Source organism: Pteropus medius, unplaced genomic scaffold, assembly GCF_902729225.1.
Source record: "Pteropus medius unplaced genomic scaffold, Ma_sr-lr_union100, whole genome shotgun sequence".
NCBI lineage: Eukaryota > Metazoa > Chordata > Mammalia > Chiroptera > Pteropodidae > Pteropus > Pteropus medius.
The window spans coordinates 32,956,398-32,976,183 of record NW_024340696.1 but is presented as its reverse complement, the minus strand read 5'-3'; the positions used below and the strand labels follow the sequence as shown (position 1 = coordinate 32,976,183).

Sequence of the window (19,786 nt, the reverse complement as noted above, 5' to 3'; positions counted from 1 at the left end):
GCAGAAACTTTGTAGGCAAAACTGATATGTTTCAAGTGCTAAAAGAAAAAAACTGTCAACAAAATTCTTATTGAACAAAAGATAAACAAAATTTTACTGCTTGATTTATCCTGCAAAAAAATGCTAAAGGGAATCCTGCAGGTTGAAATGAAAGGACACTAGACAATAACTTGAAATTATATGAATAAAGCTCTCATAAAGGTAAATACATGTGCATTTATAAAAGCTACTATTACAACAAAAGATATAATTCCAATTCGTTTTTACATAATTTAAGAGACTAACATATTTTTTAAAAACAATTATTAGTATAAAAGCTAGTATTATTGTAACTTTGGTTTGTAACTCCATGTTCATGTTCTGTTTTCCACATAATTTAAAAGACTAATGCATTATTTAAAAAAAAAAAACAACTATTAGTGTATATTTTTGAACACAATTTATAAAGATGTAATTTTATGATATCAATAACTGAAAGAAGGAGACAGAGCTATAGAGGAACAGAATTTTGTATATTATTGAAATTAAGCTGATATAAGTTCAAATTATGTTATAACTTGAGGATGTTAAATGTAATCCCATGGTAACCAAAAAGAAAAGAGTTATATAATATACATCACAGCAAATAATAAGAGAATTAAAATATTTCACTACAAAAATCAACTAAACATGAATGAAAACAGTAATGTAGGAAATTAGGAGAACTATTCTATAAGGCATACAGAAAGCAAATAGCAAAATGACAGAAGTCATTCCTTTTTGGTAATTACTTTAAATATAAATGAATTAATTCTTACAATCAAAAAAAGAAAACATTGGCAGAAAGGACAAAAAAAAGATGTTATTGTATGCTGTCTACGAGAAACTCACTTTAGATACAAAGACACAAATAGCTTGAAAGGGAAAGAATGAAAAAAGATACTCCATTCAAACAGTAATCGAAAGAAAACAGGGGTGGCTACACTAATATCAGATAAAATAGACTTTAAATTACAAGATCTTATGAAACAACATAAATAAAGTGTTCAATATAGAAAGAAGATTATAACAATTAAACCACTTATACTCCTAATAACAAACAAAATGAATGAAGCAAAATTGACAGAATTTAAAAAAGAAATAATTCTAAAATAACAATTGGAGATGTCGGTACTGGATAGAACAACCAGACATGAGAAAAACACTTAACAAATGAAGAATAGAAGGAAACTACCACAACAAAAAAAGGCCATATATGAAATACCTACTGCTAACTCATATTCAGTGGTGAAAGACCGATTTTCTGCTAAGATCAGTAAAAAGGCAAAGATGTCCATTATTCCCAGTTCTATTCAACATAGTACTAGAAGTCATAACCAGACCAATTATGCAAGAAAGGAAATAAAAGACTTCCAAATTGGGAAAAAAGAAGTAGAATTTTCTCTGTTCATAAATGATGTTTCTATATACAGAAAATGTTAAAGATTCCACAAATAAAACTATTAGAACTAATGAAGAAGTCCAGCAAAGTTTTAGGATATAAAACCGATGCATAAAAATCAGTTGTACATCTTTACAGTAACAATGAACAACCCAAAAATGAAATTAAGAAAGCAATTCCATTTATAATTATATCAAGAAGAATAAAGTACTTAGGAATAAAAGGCAAAGATGTCCATTCTTGAACGTCCTTAACCAATAAGGTGAAAGACTTGTAAACTGAAAACAATAAAACACTGCAAAACAAAATTAAAGAAAACACAGAAAACTAAACAATATCCCATGTTCACTTAATAATGTCAAGATGCCAATACTATTCAAAGTGACCCACAGATTCAATGCGATCCCTATCAATATCTCAATGACATTTTGCAGATAGAAAAATTCATTCTATAATTCATAAGGAAACTCAAGGGGCCTAATATAGCAAAAACAATCCTTAAAAAGAATAAAAATATTGAAGGCATCACACTTTCTGATTTCAAAACTTATTACAACAGCATAGTGGCATAAAGACAAACAAATAGATCAATGAAATAGAACAGAGAGCTTGGAAATAAACCTATACATAAATGGTTAAATAAATTTCACCAAGGGTATTAAATGGGAAAAGAGCATTCAACAAATGTTGCTAGGAAAACTGGATATCCACATGCAAAAGGTTGAAGCTGGACCTTTATTTAGTACCACATACAAAAATTAATCAAATTAATCAAAGAGCTAAAACTAGAAACTCTTACAAGAAAACACAGGGCAAAAGCTTCACAACATTGGCTTTGGCAATGACTTGAGTATGACACCAAAGGCACAAGCAACAAAAGCAAAATAGACAAATTCGACTTCATAAAAATTTAAAACTTTAGTGCATCAAAAGACATTATTGACGGAGTGAAAAAGCAATCCATGGAATGGGAGAAGATAGTTACAAATCATATTTGATAAGAAATTAACATCTAGAATATATAGAGAATTCCTAAAACTCAACAACAACAAAAAAACAACCCTATTCAAAAATGAGCAAAGAAAATAGACATTTCTCCAAAGATACATCAATAGACAATAAGTACATGAAAAAATATTCAACATTATAATAACTAGGGAAATGCAAATCAAAACCACAACGAGATAATACTTCATACCCATTAAGACAGCTAGAATTTAAAAAAAAAAAAACAAAAAAACAGAATAAGTGTTAGTGAGGATGTGTAGAAATTGAAACTCTTGTGCAGTGTTGATGGGAATGTAAAATGATATCGCAGCTGTGTTAAACAGTATAGCAGTTCCTCAAACAATTAAAAATAGGATTAGTATGTGATACAACTACCATTTATAATTCCTCTTCCGGATACACATCCAAAAAAATTGAAAGCAGGGCTTCAAAGATATACTTGTATACCCATGTTCATAGCAGCATTATTCACAACACCTAAACCATGAAAGCAACTCAGATGTCCACTGACAGATGAATGGATAAGTAAAATAGAGTATGTACATATAATAAAACATTATCCAGCCTTAAAAAGTAAGAAAATTGTGACACGCTACAACATGGATGAACCTTAAGGACATTGTGCTAAGTAAAATAAGCCAGTCACAAAAAGACAAAAACTGTGTTTCTACATATGAGGTAACTAGAGTAGTCACAATCACAGAGACAAAAGATAGAATGGTGGTTTTCAGGGCTGGGGAAAAAGGAGTCGGAGAGTTATTGTTGAATGAGTACAGAGTTTCAGTTTTGCTACATAAAAAGAGTTCTGGAGATAGATGATGGTAATAGTTGTGTAACAATATGAATACACTTAATGCCACTGAACTGTATACTTAAAAATGATAAAGATAGTAAATTTTATGTTATGTGCATTTTAACACAAAAAAATTGAAAAAATCAGTTATGGATGAAATAAGTATTTAAATGTTAAGAGCAACATTATACTCCTAGAAGTATATGTAGAAAAATATATTTGTGATCTGGAACATATACAGATTTTGACAAACAACATACAAAAAACAGTAACCATAAAATTTTAAAATTATCTTCATCAAAAAACACTATAGAATACTGAGTCATGCCACCAAGGACATCAGTATCCAGAATATATATTCTTAAGAATTCTCTAAGGATCATAAGGAATTCTTAAGAATCAAATTTTTGAAATAGAAAAATTATGTGATCAGAACAAATATTTCATAGAAGAGAATTAACCAATAAAAATCCCCCTCAAGAAAATCAAGCTTCTTTTTTTTGATGTAGTTATCAAAAACAATTTTCAAATGAGAACCATAGCATTTCACACCCATTAGATTGGCAAAACTAAAATGTAATTCAATGTCAAGCGTTGATGAGAATGTGAAGCACAAGGAATGCTCACACACAGCTGAAGAGACATAAGTTGATATAACCATTTTGGATAACACTTGACCTTAACTAGTAAAGTTGAACATAAGCATATTCTAAGACCTAGAATTCCACTACTGAATGTGTGCATTTGAAGAATGTTTATAGCAATATTGTTTTCCAAGAAAAAAGAAAAACTTCCACCAACAATGGAATGAATAAATGTATTGTGATAGGACATTTTTACATAATGTAGTACTACACAGCAGTACAAATGGTACTAGAACTACATGTGTTAACTTTGATGAATCACAAAACCTAACATTGAATGAAACCAGAAAATCACAGAAAAAAATGAATCCATTTTTATGTAGGACGAGTAAAAAACAATATAATGGTGATGATAAACTGAGCAATAATAAACAATACATAAAATTTACTACCTTAATTATTTTTAAGTATACAGTTCAGTGGTATTAAGTATATTCATATTGTTGTACAGTCATCACCACAATGTTTAGGTATTCGTTCATAAGTGATAAGCTTTAAGGAAAACCGAAGGAGTGATTAACACCTAATTCTGGAGAGCAAAAACTTTTGGTAAGCAGAGAGGAAAGTGATTGGGCTGAGGGCACACAGAGGACTTCTCTCTTTTAAGCTATGAGATAGATCTTCGTTTTTTATCTAATGATTATTTTTTTAATTGTATGTATGTGTGCATGTGTTACAAATAATATATTTCCTAATAAAAATATTAGCGTGCTCAGGAAGTACATATTAAGGAATAAAATATGTCTTTTATTTTAATACCTATTTAAAGCTCTCATGTTGATAAATAATAGTTTTGTATAATAGAAACTAGCGATACATGTGAAACACAACAGGAGGAAAAAGTGCCCAAGGAAAAATTCAATTTGGCTATGTTTACAAGTGTGTACAAAGTTGGTATAAATCAAATGATAATATCTGTTCAGAACATGTAACATATACAAAAAAGGAGGGATTGATAAACTGGAAATTAAAAAATAAAACATAATCATTTTGATTCCACTAACATGTTTGCCATTTTAATTGCACTAAAGGAGGTGCCAGTTACAGAGGTCTGGTTTTTCTTTTTCTTTTCCTTTTTTTTTTTTGGTCAACTGATGACTTCAGTACTCATGGGTAAACTATTAAAAATCTTATTCCCAAAAGAAAATAAGAAGGAACCTACAGAAAAGAAACAATATGATTAGAAGGCAAGAGGGTCTGATTTATGAGGAAAGATTAAAGGAGTTAAGCTGCACAGTTTGGCTAAGTGATGACTAAAAGAGAGCATGATAACAGTCTACAAATATTTGAAAAGCATATACCATGAAGAGGGGATTTGTTATTTATCTTGGTACAAAGTTGTTAAACTGGCCATGAATGGTTGATGTTAAGGAGAAGGAAACTCAAGCTATCAGGGAAACTTCCTGGTTGAAATGTTTGAAATCAAGGGACTTTTTCCCTAAGAAATTATGGCAACTCAGTACTTTAGCTAGTTAAAAAGAAATAAAATTTGAACCACTATATTTATGAATAAAAATTTTAAATAATCAAAATTTATACTACTGACTGATAATTACTCTTACCATCCTCTTTCCTTTTAATTTTGCTTTTTTTGTTGTTGGTTTTGTTTGATTTATATTATTAACTATTTAAAACTTTTTTTTAAAGTATAGATAAAAAGTAATAAACACATATGTACTCACCATCCTGATTAAGACATTTGACATTTGAAATACTACAGCAGCTTCTGTAGCTCTTCCTAATCTCATTCTCTTCCTTCCTCACAAGAAATAATGTTCTGAGTTTGCTTCATATCATTCCTATTCAAACCTCTAAAAATTTACTTCATATATAAATATCCTTAAACAATAAATACTATTGCTTTAAAAATTGTACCATACAGTATGTATCCTTCTAAATTCAATGAGCTTTTCATTCAACTTTAGGTTTTTGAGATGAATCTAATTTAGTTCTTATAGCCATCGTTCACTCTTTCCTAAAGAAGTATAGCATTTCCTTGTATAAATATATAAAAATGTATTTTCCCATTATATCATAAATGTATTTCCCATTATATTATATTTCAATATTCTGAGATTATAAACAATACTATTATGAACACCTGCATACAAGCATCCTTGTGCACAGCATGAAGGTTTCACAAGAATGCAGTTATAAGGTGTACGCACCTTCAACTTTACTAGTTATTGTCCTTCCTACCATTTATGAGAATTTCTTTCCTCCATATTCCTAACAACACTATACTTTCAGACTTTTAATTGTTTCAATTAAAAGTGTTTCAATTAATTATTTCACTATTATTCCAATAATAGTGAAATAATTACTCATTATGGCTTTAACTTGTGTTTCCCTGATTAAAAGTTTAGATCGAGTACTTTGCATATATTTATGGCAGAAATGGTATTCAAAATATATATTGACCATATGTTATAGAATCTGGTCAATCAGAATGGGAGCTATGAACACCAACACTATTTATGAGTCATTCCTTTTCATATTGTGTGAATTGCCTGTTCATATGCTTTGCTATATTTCTATTGAGTTGTCTTTTTATTGTTTGAATACTTTACATATTCTAAAACAGTGCTGTCCTATAGAACTTTCTGTAATGATGAAAATGTCCTATATCTGACAGTAGTCTCTAGCCACATTTGGCTATTAAGCACTCGAAATGTAACTAATGTGACACAAATTGAATGTTACGTAATTAATAGCCATATGTGGATAGGGGCTACCATATTACACAGCACACATAGATATTAATCCTCTGCCACTTATATATGATACCTAAATATCCAGTATTATTTTACATATTGAAGCTATATATATACACACACACAATACACACACACACACACACACACACACACACACACACACACATTATATATATGCTTTTGTGGCCTGTTTTTCTTCCTAGTTAACATTTCTTCATGCTATTAATAAATGATTAGATATTCAGTACCGTAAAAGTTCTGTAAATCTTGTAACCATTTCTTAATTATTAGTCATTTAGGTTGCATACATTTTTTTCACTGTAGTCAATAATAATTTCGTGCATGATATTTTGTCTGTATTTTCTAATATTTCTTTATGTGAGATTCATACAAGAATGAAATTAGTGGGAGAAAGAGTATGAATACATGAAAGACTTGATTCAGATCTTTCCAGAAAAAGCGGTCTCTACCAGCAAGATATGAAAGATCATATCTCGCTACACTTTCATCAGCTTCATAAATTTTTAACATGTGATAATTTTATAATTTACAATGTTATTTTAATTTTTATTTATTTGGTAGTCCATTTTTCATGCATTTATTGGCCTTTTCTTCCTTATGTGTATTGTCTATTCACATTTTTTTACTATTGATTGTAGTCTTCATATTTTTCTTATAAATTGGTAAGATTTCTTTATGTAGTAGAGCTATTATCCCATTGTCATATTCACTGAAAATATTTTCCCCAGTTTTTCCTTGACTTTGAATTTCGTATATGATGCTTTTGATACACAGAAATTTTCTATTTGTTTTTGTTTTTTCCTCTGAAATCTCTATCTATCCAGAAATGTAAATATATGCTTCTTTTTATATTTTTTATATAAGAATAATTTATAATTTCTCTTTTTATATTTAATAATTCGTGTGAAATTCATAAATTTCATAAATTGAGCTATAGAAAATTTTTTCCAAAATTGTCCATTTTTCTAACATTATGCCCTGAAGGATTTTATTTATTTATTTGGTACTCCAGCTTTCTCCAGAAGGGACTTAAGACAATTTATTGAAAAATATTTTCCTCCTTCATTGGTTATAATGTCTCCTGATGATATACTAAATTCTTATACATACTAGGATCTTTTTTTGTATATATAATCTCTGTTGTTGATGTGTTCTTTCTTCAATTGAGTCAGTATCATAGTGTCATAATATTTTGATATCTATCAGATGACTCTCCTTTTGACTATTCTTGTTTACATTTCTCTTTAACTATTAGTTGCTGTATATTCTTCTAGATCAAGTTTATAGCCATTTTCATCATTTCAAAAAATTATTTACGCACTCAAATTTTTATTAGAGTATTAAATGTCTAAAATAATTTAGCAAGAATTGGCACATTTGTAATATTGAGCAATTTCTTATCCAGGCATGAGGTATGTCTTTTTTATTTAAAATTTTATTTTATACCTGTATTTTTGTTTGAACAGGTAATATGCTTCTCTTAACTATGATTGCTCCTAAATATTTTGCATTTGTGCTGCTTCCTGCAATTTAAATTTTATAATGCCCTACTTTTCTTACCTTCCTCAGAGACTGTTCCCAGTCTCTCTCAGCAGGGGATCTGTAAGAAAATTAAATCCTAGAGAAAAGGATTTGAGTTACCATTTTCTCAATTCTCCCAAGGATGGCATTTATGTAGTACCATTTTAGATACATAAAGAGCTCATTCCTTACATATAGTGGGTGCCTTAGGGCAATTAGGGCTGCATTCTGTCTGAGCACTCTGATTGAGAGGAACTGGGACTTTCTTTAAATTTTTCAAACTCCGTTTTTCCCTGTGATTTTCATTCACCATAGATGACGTGACTACTGACTAATTCCTTAGAGTGAAGTCTAAAACCACCAAACTACCTCAGTTTTCTGCCACAAAATCTACAAATCTAATCTACTTGCATCTGAATTTACCCTTTCCTCTTTCCAGTTTTAATTAAAGAAGTGTTCCCTCTCTCTAGGGTCTCTTCCTCTACTCTGAAGCTCTTCCCTGCCCACCTCTTTAGTGACCTTGTACTCTCAACTCTCTCCTTCCTCTCTTTCGTATCTATCATCACTACTTTTTACTGGATCCGTCTTACCAACTTTAGAACGATTGTCTAATCATCCTTCAAAAGTAAATTTCAAGTCCTCCTCCAATTATCACTCTCCGCTTGACTAAATTTTCTACATTCAATACCACTTCGCACTAAATTTGCAAACCAGTCAAACTCGGCTGTCTCCTGAAAATGCTCTCCCTGATGCCATTAATTACCTCCATTTAACTAATTTCATAGATATTTTTCAGTCTGTATCTGATGACGTTTTAGTGCCATTTGACAGAACCATTTTTTCTCTCAGCTTCTCCTCCACTACATTATTCTCTTTTCTTACCTGTCTGAATTCTCCTGTTATTCCGCTGACCCTTTTCTTCTACCCCACTTTTCACAACTTTTTCTTGTAATCTCTTCATTCATTATTTTCCCTAAACATTTTTATGGATTACAATGGCTTCAGTTATTATCAAACTAAATATCTAAGTCCTCTTCGTCCAATCACATATCTCCAACTGCCCACTCCAAGTCTACAATGGATGTTTCAAAATAATATCAAATATGGCAAATCCCAAAATGAACCCATTATCTTTCTACTCTTCCTATCTGCTTCTCTTCCAATGTTTCCTAGTTAAAAATAAGTCACTTCTCTTCATCTCTATTATACTAGTCCAGATATTATCTTATCCAGCCTATCCATATATCTATAACATTGCGCTCCTCTTCCCTGCCTTCCCATATGCCAGTAGTTGACATTTGGCAATGGCAGAGACATTTTTGGTTGTCACAAGGTGGAGGGGGGTTGCTACTGGAATCGAGTGGGTAGAAGCCAGAAACACCGTAATGCTGCTAAACATCCTACAATGCATAGAACATTCCTTACAACACAGAATTATCTGGCCCAAAATGTAAGTAATACCAATGCCAAGAAACCCTAACCTATGCTGTTAAATCTGTCTGGACCACTCTTCCTCTCATTTCTCCTCCAAACTTCCACTCCTTAAATGTCACTTTCTATGGGAAAGTGGTCCTTAACCACTTAAACTAGGTTAACCCCCATGACACTCTTTATAATTACTTATAATTACTTGTTTAAGATATATTTTCCCACTATACTCTAAAGGAGCAAATCTAACCTATAACTCCAAGTAGCTATTGATTAATTATCTTAATCTGTAGCTAACCTGTAACTCCATATAGCTATTGATTATCTTGACCATGGGTTTTAAAATATAAAACTGTACTAAGAATTTTTAAAAAAACAAATACATCTCTCAGCCTCAGTTTCCTTAGCTGTAAACTAACAAGATTCACACCCATTTCTCTACCCCACTGATATTAATGTTCATATGACTTGAAGTTTATGTAGGTTTGCATTGTAAGTCTTGGATCCTGAGCAAACTATGATGGTTGGTCATCCCAAGTACAGAATATTTTTTTATTTCAACTTTGTTAAGTGAATATTTTATTATCATTTTTAAAAAGTATCTAGAGTAGTTCTGAGCCTTTAGAAAGTCCTTAATTGTGTTAATTTCTGAAATCATCATAATAATGATACTCTATTATTGCTTCAGGTATCTTTAGAAAAATAACTATATAGCCTAACCAAAGTATTTTATTTTTGCTTTATTGACAAAATCTATACCTGCATTTGTAGTGTACTCTTCTAAAGAAGAAACAGTATACTTGAAAAACAGTTTTCTTTTCTTCTATAAAACGAGGCTTGCCATACACGTGCTATATCAGCCGAAGGCTTGCTAGTACCACCAGCTTAACCAAAGTGATAGAAAAAACATCTGAGAGAATTTACATAAATTCCCCATTGACATAAACTTCGGTCAACTGAAGTGTATTTCTAGGCCAATATTTTTGCACTTTCACAATTGTTTATCTAATAAAGAGCTATTATTTCATTGATTAAAAGGGCAATCTAGAGGATTTTATCATGTAATTAGCCATTAACTGCATTAAAAACACTGGTGGAAAGAAATTAGTCATATCAGAGGGTTGGGGGCTTTATACGATTTCTTAAGATAATATGTTTGCATCATTTCACCAAACTAATGGAGTTACAATTTACCTCAGGTCCAGATTTACTACACAACACATTGTCATGTGCCCTTAGTTCTGTGGAACCTTTTTTTAATGATTAATTAACCTGAGGATAATGAAGGCCTTATCATGTGCCTAATTAGCCATGCAGTCCCTAATGATACTCTAACTCATTTAGATAAAGTCAGTTTGCTGATCTGTGATTTGGTTGAAGGCAGGGAGGGGAAGGGATTCTAGGGAGAGTGTGTGTGTGTGTGTGTGTGTGTGTGTGTGTGTGTGTGTGTGTGTGTGTGTGAGAGAGAGAGAGAGAAAGAGATATAGCCTTTTCTTCTAGCTCCCACCTCCACCATTCACCTCCACCTCACTGCAGAAGAGATCAGCAAACTGACTTACACTACAAACACACACACACACACACACACACACACACACACACACACACACACACACACACACACAGTGGTTAAAACAAACCATAGTGTAACATTTGAGCTCTGGATAACTGTTAAAGGTTTTGTTTAAATAGGTATGTTCCAAATACCAATTCTTTTTATAACCTCAGCTTTAGGCTTTCTTTATATTTCAATGGAAATTTTTTGGAACAGTAATGGTCTTTTTTGAAATCATCTATCCAATATTAGGTAAAGATAATTGAAAAATCACCCCTCCTATGTTAATTAGAAGTCATTCAGTAGGTCTATGTAAAAAGTCATTAGCTATCCCAAACTCAGCTTAGCTCTGTCTGAAATCAATCATTCAAGGGACTCCTGATAAATAACATTTATTTCTATATTTGTCAACAAGGGTAATTAACACTTATTGTTCACCTTGTAATATATATTATAGCAGATGTGAAATAGAAATGAAAATAATTCTTACCTCATTCTTCAGTTTGCTTCCAGAAAACCTTAAAAATCAGTATATATTTTGTTAGTTAAAAAAAAATTTATGATTATACACACACACACACACACACATACACACACAGTATAGCACTCAAAGAAATACAAAGAACCTACAAAGTAGTAAGTTCATACAATGATTAATGAAATAAATCTAGATAAATTTGTTTGATTTTCAAAGAGATCCAAGCATCTTTCTCAATTTACTAAAAACAAAATGTCTATTAAGGAAAGTAAAATGAAGAATATTTAAGAAAGTCTTGTAATATTTGAGGCAAACAAAGAACACTTGATATTAACATTGGTGTGTGTTCCAGCCTGCATTTACACTTTATAGTGGATATTGGCTAGCAAGCTGCCATCACGTTCTCTGTAATATCTGAGCTCAACTTACTATGACTCAGGTCACTAAAATTATTTTTTCCACAGGATACTTTACTTTATAAAATAATTCATTCATTTGAGAGCTCAAAGCAGTTCTCAATGAATCATACCATAAGTCAATCTCATATGCAGATTTAATTATTCAGAGCCCCAGCATTTAAAAATAATAATTGTATATTATCACTGGTTTCATTGGATGTCACCTTATTTATCAATAACCTCCTCATGATAGTTAATGGCAGATTAATGTGTTCTTTATAGTCATTTCTGTTTTTTCATTCAGTGAAAAACAGGTCAGTAGAATTATCATACTAAGGTAAGCTGATATTCAATGTTTGTGATTAGAGATGATTATAATAAACTTGTTATCTTTGCAAAGTGCCAAGCACATAGATCTTTAAAATAGGTTATCTATTAGGGAGGAAATTACATTTTCTGCCTTTATTTTTATTGAATCCAGCCTGAAAATAAATTCAGCCTATGAGTAAATATTTATTTAAAAGCAATTTTGCTTCCCTGATTTTCCCTTTTCATATCTCTAGTGCACCTGGTTCACCATTAATTTCTCATTGATAATTGCAAATTGTATAAATTTCCCAGTAATCTAGACTACTACATGTGTCCATACAAAGTTGAAATTAATATCTGATTAAAAGAAAACATTTCAATAAGCAAAATTGGTAAGTCATTTTAATAATAGATATTTTGAATATTCAAAGAAATGCAGAGAACTTGTCTTGAAGATAGTAAAACTCTACCTTGTCAGGCCCTTTCCAGAATAAACGGAGTGGTAATATGCACTGCTTTCTTTGATGCCAATTCCATAATAATGATACCTAGAGCAAGAACAGGAACCAGTTCTGTGTTAATGCAGGAGTTTTTTGAAGGTGGGAAGATACTAAAGTGTAACTGAAATAAACCACCAGTAAGAACTGCAACCCACTGATCACCTTCATTTCCTGAATTTTTCAAGTAGCATCTCAATGTGCTAAAACCCTCTTTGATGGTAACTAATCTTAGTTATAGCTGTATTTCTAGCTCTAGGCTTGAAAAAGATAGGAAAATCACTTACTGTCAATCTCATTCAAACCTCTAAAAAAGTTGGGTTTCAATCCTTCCCCCTAACTTGTAATTGTAGGCATTTAACTGTAAGCACTTAAATCTGTAAATGTAGGCATTGCTTCTAGGTATATCAAGTGTATCTATTTACAAATGGCTCTGTTCAATTTGAATTTAATCAGTTGAATAAGAAGATGGTAGATTTCCTTCATAGTGTGTCTACTGGATGGAGAAAAGAGTACAACATATGCATAAAGAAGATATTGACGTTATGAATAGGAATATGTATGAAGCACGTGACCCTTTAAAAGTTATTTTCCTCATGAGGAACGAGGACCCCAATTTACTGTCATTTTCACTTTAATCTTCTGTGCAACAATAAGGGACATCTATCTATGTCATGAATCAATGGAAATATGAAACATGGAATGTAATAGTGTTGCAAATAATTTTTCGAAAATGTTTCTATGAATCCTGAGCCACAAGCAAGCACAGTATAACATCTCAGCTAGTCTCAAATTGTAGCATATTCTTCTCAATTGTAGGCTCCTGATATATTACAAGCCCAAGTACAAATGTTACAAAAGTTATACAAAACTAGCCAAATAGTGGGTATTTAGAGAGGGTGGCCAACGCCTCTATCTTCTGCTTCCACTCTCCCTCCTCCCACCCTCATGTAGCACCACTACCTGTTTGGTTACCAATCATTTCAATTTGCATTCATCAAAGATCAGGAAAAGATTAAAATAAGAGAAAAAGAGAACTCTAGTGTAACACTATTCAAATTTTCATTTTTTAGTATCACTCTCTGAGTTTAAAATGGACGGGACAATGAAAGATCTAAGTTTCAAGGCCCGTTTTCTAACTTTAGCAATAAAGAAGACACTTGGCAGAGCAATTCCACCCCCTAAATGTTTTCCAGGCCCAGGATGAGAGTACGAATGGAGGCCCACATATCTTATACCTAATTATTTAAAATGTATAAATCAAGCTAACAAATTGCTAAATAAAACGTCCTTGTCCTCCCATCTTGACAATTTACCTCCATACTGTTTTGGCGGGTAGGTTTGAATTCAGAATTTCTAGACTCCTAGAGTTTCATGTGGGTACATGGTGGTAGGAAAGAGCCACCCTCAACCCCCTTCTCTTCTCTGCCCCTGCCCTTTTGTTCACTGTGAGGTGACCCTTGAGGCTATGGTATAGCCTCCATGTCCAACATCCATCCACACACACAACCCCCAAATGTCTGTCCCCCGGCCATCCCTCAGGATCGATGGGGAAGAGCTCCACATAGGCCTGGAAAGCAGGCCAGAGGCTTTGTGAAGAGGATATTCTTGGGCCCCAGGAACTTGGAATGTGGACTAGAAGGAAGAAGTGGTTTATGAGTAGACACATTCACTTAGGCTATGGACTCCTTGTCTCCTGGGGAGGGGAGGATTTGGAGGAGGGCCATGACAGAGCCCCAGTGTGAGGTCCAGAGACGGCTTCTTTCTCATTAGGTTCTAAGGGCAGTGCTGTGATGTAGAAGTTGCCTCTAAGGACCCTGGGCCATTTGAGATGGAGAGAAAAGAGTTTTTAAATATGAAAAAATTACATATATTATAAGAAATATTTTCAGAAAGAGCTACTATATTTGAGAAATAGTAATGAAGGGTGATCAAGATAAATGAAGATATTTTATAATTGTAACAGAATAGAACCAGGTTTTCAAGTCCTCAATTATGGTAGAAGGACAATACTAGCCTATTACCCTGAACAGAGGGGCTCATAACTGCTCAATTTTTACAGTACGAAAAATAATTCCCTAGTCAATGAGAAAAAAGAACCTCTAAGGTTTATTGAAATGAAGGGAGAAATGGAGAAAATATGAAACTTATGGAAACTCCAAAATATTGTACTGATTTTTCTCTAATTAGAAACTAAAAGAAGGAAACTTATTTAAGTCATTAAAACCTCACCAAAAGCAGCTACATTAATAGAAATAGATAAAAGAAATACCTAAAAACCATGAACAAATTAGCAGATTTAGATGGCATTTAGCCAAGTACATTAGAATTAGTTAATGAACCAAGAATCTGAAATAAATATTAATATTTCCTTTATTAGATTTTAGGACTAAGATATCAAATGAATTTTTTTTTTATATTAAAGAAGAAATGCTTAAGAACAAGGGACCCTATTACAATGACAACGCAGTATACTGTAATTTTATGTTCTTTTGTGAAGCTTTTGTTTTTTACATAAATTCTATAGTTTAACTACATTTTAGTCACCTGCTGAAGTAATATATTTTAAGCATTGTTTTAAAAGTTGATAATCCTATTTTATTATAACTTTATCTCCTTTCTCATCTATCTTTTTTCATCATGTAAATAATATTATATTATTATAAAGTGATTTGCTATGCAGATTGAGATAAAACTACATTGCCCTCATAGGTGGTAGACAAAAATATTAAGACAAGTCAAGGGATGACCATGAATTTAACAAATATTAGAGGGTGTACTATGTCCTGACCACTGTGCTACAATGACGAAAAAACTGACATGAAAAAACAGGTCAGGAACGTGTATGCTTCTGACATCTGCCCTAGTTCATGGCTTCTTGAATCAGCTCACATGCCAGTCATGAAACAGTGACCAAACTGATCAAGCCAGAGGCACATTTTTCTTTCATTTTAAAAAATCAAGTAATGATTATTTTTTGTAAAACTTGCAGCATCCCTTAGGACCCAATAAATACTGACTAATATGAATTTGCAAATTTTTTCTTACTTATGACTTTTAAGAAAAGGATATTTTCATCACGCAATTCATTCATTCCTTATTTTAATAAAATGACTATTAGTTTGTCTCTGCCCTTCCAATCATTAAGGCAAAATGTTTTTAAAAATAAATGTACTTAATGCCACCACTCACATTCTAAGTCAAGATTTTATATCTATCAAAATATTAGAAAGTTCTTTTTAAGTAATGTATTTTATTCATAGGTCAAATAGAAATGACACTGTAACCAGACACACACTGACATCGGAGGAAGGTAATTCAGTTGGCTACACTCCACTCTACAAAGGAGAAAGAGCATGTCCTTTTCTCATTAGCAACACTTCATCATTTAGATATATTGCTGTAGCTGAGCATGTTCTATTAAAACAATCTTATAATGTACCAGCTGATAGAGAACAAGTGAAACAGTGAACTCTCTCTCTTCTTCAAACATATATTCAGTGCTTACTGCATGCTAGGTGCTGAGGATTCAAAGAGAGGAAGAAGAGGGTCTCTGCCCTGGCATACTTGACAGTCTCACAGGGGAGAAAAGCATTCAAAGAAAGAATTGCAATACCAAATTAATATGTGCTTAAATTGAAGCAGGTACTAGTAGGTAATAATAGAAATAGTTACCATTTATTGAGCACCTATTACATGTAAAGAACTTTATGGATATTTCATCTCAAATTTCCATAGCGGCCTGCAACTATTTCTCCATTTCAAAGCAATTCAAAAGGTTGTGATTTTTCTGAAAAGATTGTATGAAAACGTTATGGTTTTGAAGACAAAATTCAAACTCATAGCTCCCATAGAGCACTTTTTGTTTCAATAGACCATGTTGCCTCCATACTCAAAAAGCAAAAGATGAAAGATAGATGATAGATAGGTAGGTAGATAGATAGATAGATAGATAGATAGATAGATAGATAGATAGATATAAATAGACAGATTATGTAAATTGATACATACAAGTATAGTTGTATCTCAATTTTATTTGTAACTAGGAATTCTTAAGTGAAATATAGTTTGAAAATGTCTTCACTCAGCATACACACTCCCTCTTCTAGTTCAGCGTGAATTATATTAGGCACTGATAACTAAGATGAATCATTAAGAACTACACCATTGATCTGGATGTTTCATATTTGAAATTCTATACATAAACAAGGACACCCTCTGGAAAGTACGCTCCTATGATAGGAAACCAATAAACATTTGCTGAATTAATAAATTAATAACATAAAAAGTTAAAAATAGCAAAGAGTCATAAAGAAAACTTTTATATACAAGAATTTGTCAAAAAAGCGTACATACAGATAATATCATATGTTTAAGAATATGAGCACGATTTTAAATTTGGTAGAGACTGAAGAATCTCTTGTCTAACGTGATGTAAGTAAATCTATTACCTCCTTTAACCCTACACCGGTACTGTACAAACTTATCTATTACTATCAGAATACTTGTTCCCCATAAATAACTTGTGCTTTCCCACCTTGGTGCCTTGACTTTGCTGAGCTCTCAATTGGAAATGCCCTCTTCCTTCATATCCTCGTTTCTTACCCATATCTCAAGGCATAGCTTTAATGCATGAAGCTTTGCCTGGTCTCTCAGACATAACTAATTTCTCTGTCCTTTGAACTCCTTTCCTGGTCATTTATTTGTAGCTTTACACCTCATACCATTGGTATGTGTATATATGGATTATCTCCCCTATTAAACTGGAGGAAGAGAATTATATCTTCCTTCACTGTATTCTCCCTTAGACATTACTATAAAGAAAAATCCTCATTTATTGGATGAGTCTATGTATCCTGCTAGGAATCTAGAACCTGATAAAGCACAAATTCTCTTAAAGCCGATAGTTTTCAATAATCTTCTAGCACTAGGCATTTCCAGGTTACCAGTAAAATATTGGGGTTGAACAAAAGTTGTATACCTAAACAATATGTATAAATGGCATGCAATCAGTGTATTTGGGTAGGAAGAACACTGCTAGGAATATAAATCTCTATTTTGCAATGACCATTTTAATGCTTTAGCATATTACATTTCCAGTTTTTTTCTGGAGCCAATAATGTAATTTTTCTCCTTTACTGTTCCTTTTAGTTTAACTAGATACATGTTATCATCTGAGTGATAATTTAGTGTCTTTGAGAACAGAGAAGAGATATTAAATGAGCACCTTTCTGTTCTCACAGAGATAAACCTCATAAAACTGGAAAGAGAAATTTTACGCAACATAACTTGAATTTTTCATCTCATTTGCAACGTTTTATAGTATTATTTTGTTGTTTATATATTTCCCTAAAATAAACTTGCCAGGAAATATTTGCCAGAAATATTCTAGTATAACAAAAACATATGCTGGTGCATGTTCAATAACAAAAGTGAGGCTTTTCACTGTGGAATAATTAGTTGTTTTAATTTATATACCATTACCCAATGCCTATCTTGTAGGTTACTATGAATAAAAATTATCAAACATTTCACTGTTCATTCTCCCTATATGATTTTTATCCATTTCTATTAAAAAAAGATATATCAAATGCTTAAAAATCCTAGATATATTAACTAATTTCTCTAAGAAAATGTTTTCATAATACAAGTAGTCTTTGTGATGAACTAACAAAATTATATTCATTCGTTAACATCAACTGTCTTTATCCTTATATTAAGTGACAAATATCATTTACATTTTAGGAATAAAAAAGAATTCTCCATTAATTTTTGTGTCCATATTTTAAAGTTAACATGTTATAAAATGTAAGAGATTTTTTAAAGTTAACATGTTACAAAATATAAGAGATTTTTAATAAGACAAATGATATTATCGTTGCTCTTCTTTACTACTAAAATATTTATATATTTGTGTCTAATACTTTTCTTCTTTTGCTGATTTATACTTACACCTATATTTCTTCTTTTCCATTTTGGTCGTTATATAGAATTCCTGAAACATATGTTCTCACTGAGCTAGTAGCCCTAATGTTAGTTTACATACACAAATGATAACTGATAAGGAAATGATGGGATTAAGCTGTTCAGGGACTTGCAATAACTTACTGTGATAAGAGCAGCTGCCATATCAGTTTTATTAACCCACTAAATCACTGCTAATAAGTAAGATAATAACTTTTGTCTATCATGTCTGAAAACCAAGATTTGACTGACCAAAGTCTACAAGAAATTAAAATGTAACTTCAAATCAAACAGGCTACCATGTGCATGAAATCTACCCAACTGTGTTCTCCCTTACTCCACTGAGCTATTCTGAGCAAGAGTGGAATATAGACTCTTTACTCATCATTTTATCCCTAGGGCCTAGTCAGCTTCAGTAAATGCTTATTAAATAAATAAATATTAAGTGAAGGTTTTTTGACACCATGTACTCTACCTTACTATTCTTTGCATCTCAAAAACTCTTTAGTACCATGCTTTATACATCAATATAAATATGATCGCTCTTGATATAATACATTTATAAGATAAAATAAGCAAATTACTTTTTGTTACCTTTTTGTACCTATAGAATCTTGGTTCATTTTTATTTATTCGAAATCTAAATTTAAAAATATTCCACAGGGAAAAAAAGTCAGCTGTATATTTTTGGCATTGGTGGTAAATCAAAGAGAAGCTAAGAAAAAACACAAAAGCAAAGTCAGTTTTTATCTTGGTGTTGAGAATGAGCAGAATTGCCATTGGAATTGGTTTTCTTGACAGGGAGGAGAAGATAAGCGTGAAGGAAGGGATGGAAAACTGAGCTGCTAAAGCTGCCTGCAAAAGGACTGGCTTTGTCCCAAAAGCACACTTAGGGTAGATGCTCAAGGGTGAGGCTTTCTGACCCCAAATGTTAATCTTTAGAGACCTTTTTTCATAACCATCGGTGGGAATGGTTTCTTATGAGGAACAGGAGACTTTCCACTGTAAACAAATTATTCAATTTTTAATTGCT

The 19,786-nt window shown here is 31.9% G+C and overlaps 1 protein-coding gene across 1 annotated transcript in view; it reads right to left on the bottom strand.

Moving 5' to 3' along the window:
• The window catches only part of RFX6 (regulatory factor X6), a 50,768-nt gene that overhangs the window by 21,286 nt on the left and 9,696 nt on the right, over nt 1–19,786 (bottom strand). Inside the window, exons 5-6 of the mRNA XM_039871008.1 lie at nt 12,763–12,840; nt 11,598–11,625 (exon numbers count right to left, since the gene is read on the bottom strand). Of these exons, the coding sequence (XP_039726942.1) occupies nt 11,598–11,625; nt 12,763–12,840 (106 nt within the window). The remainder of the gene's footprint in view (nt 1–11,597; nt 11,626–12,762; nt 12,841–19,786) is intronic.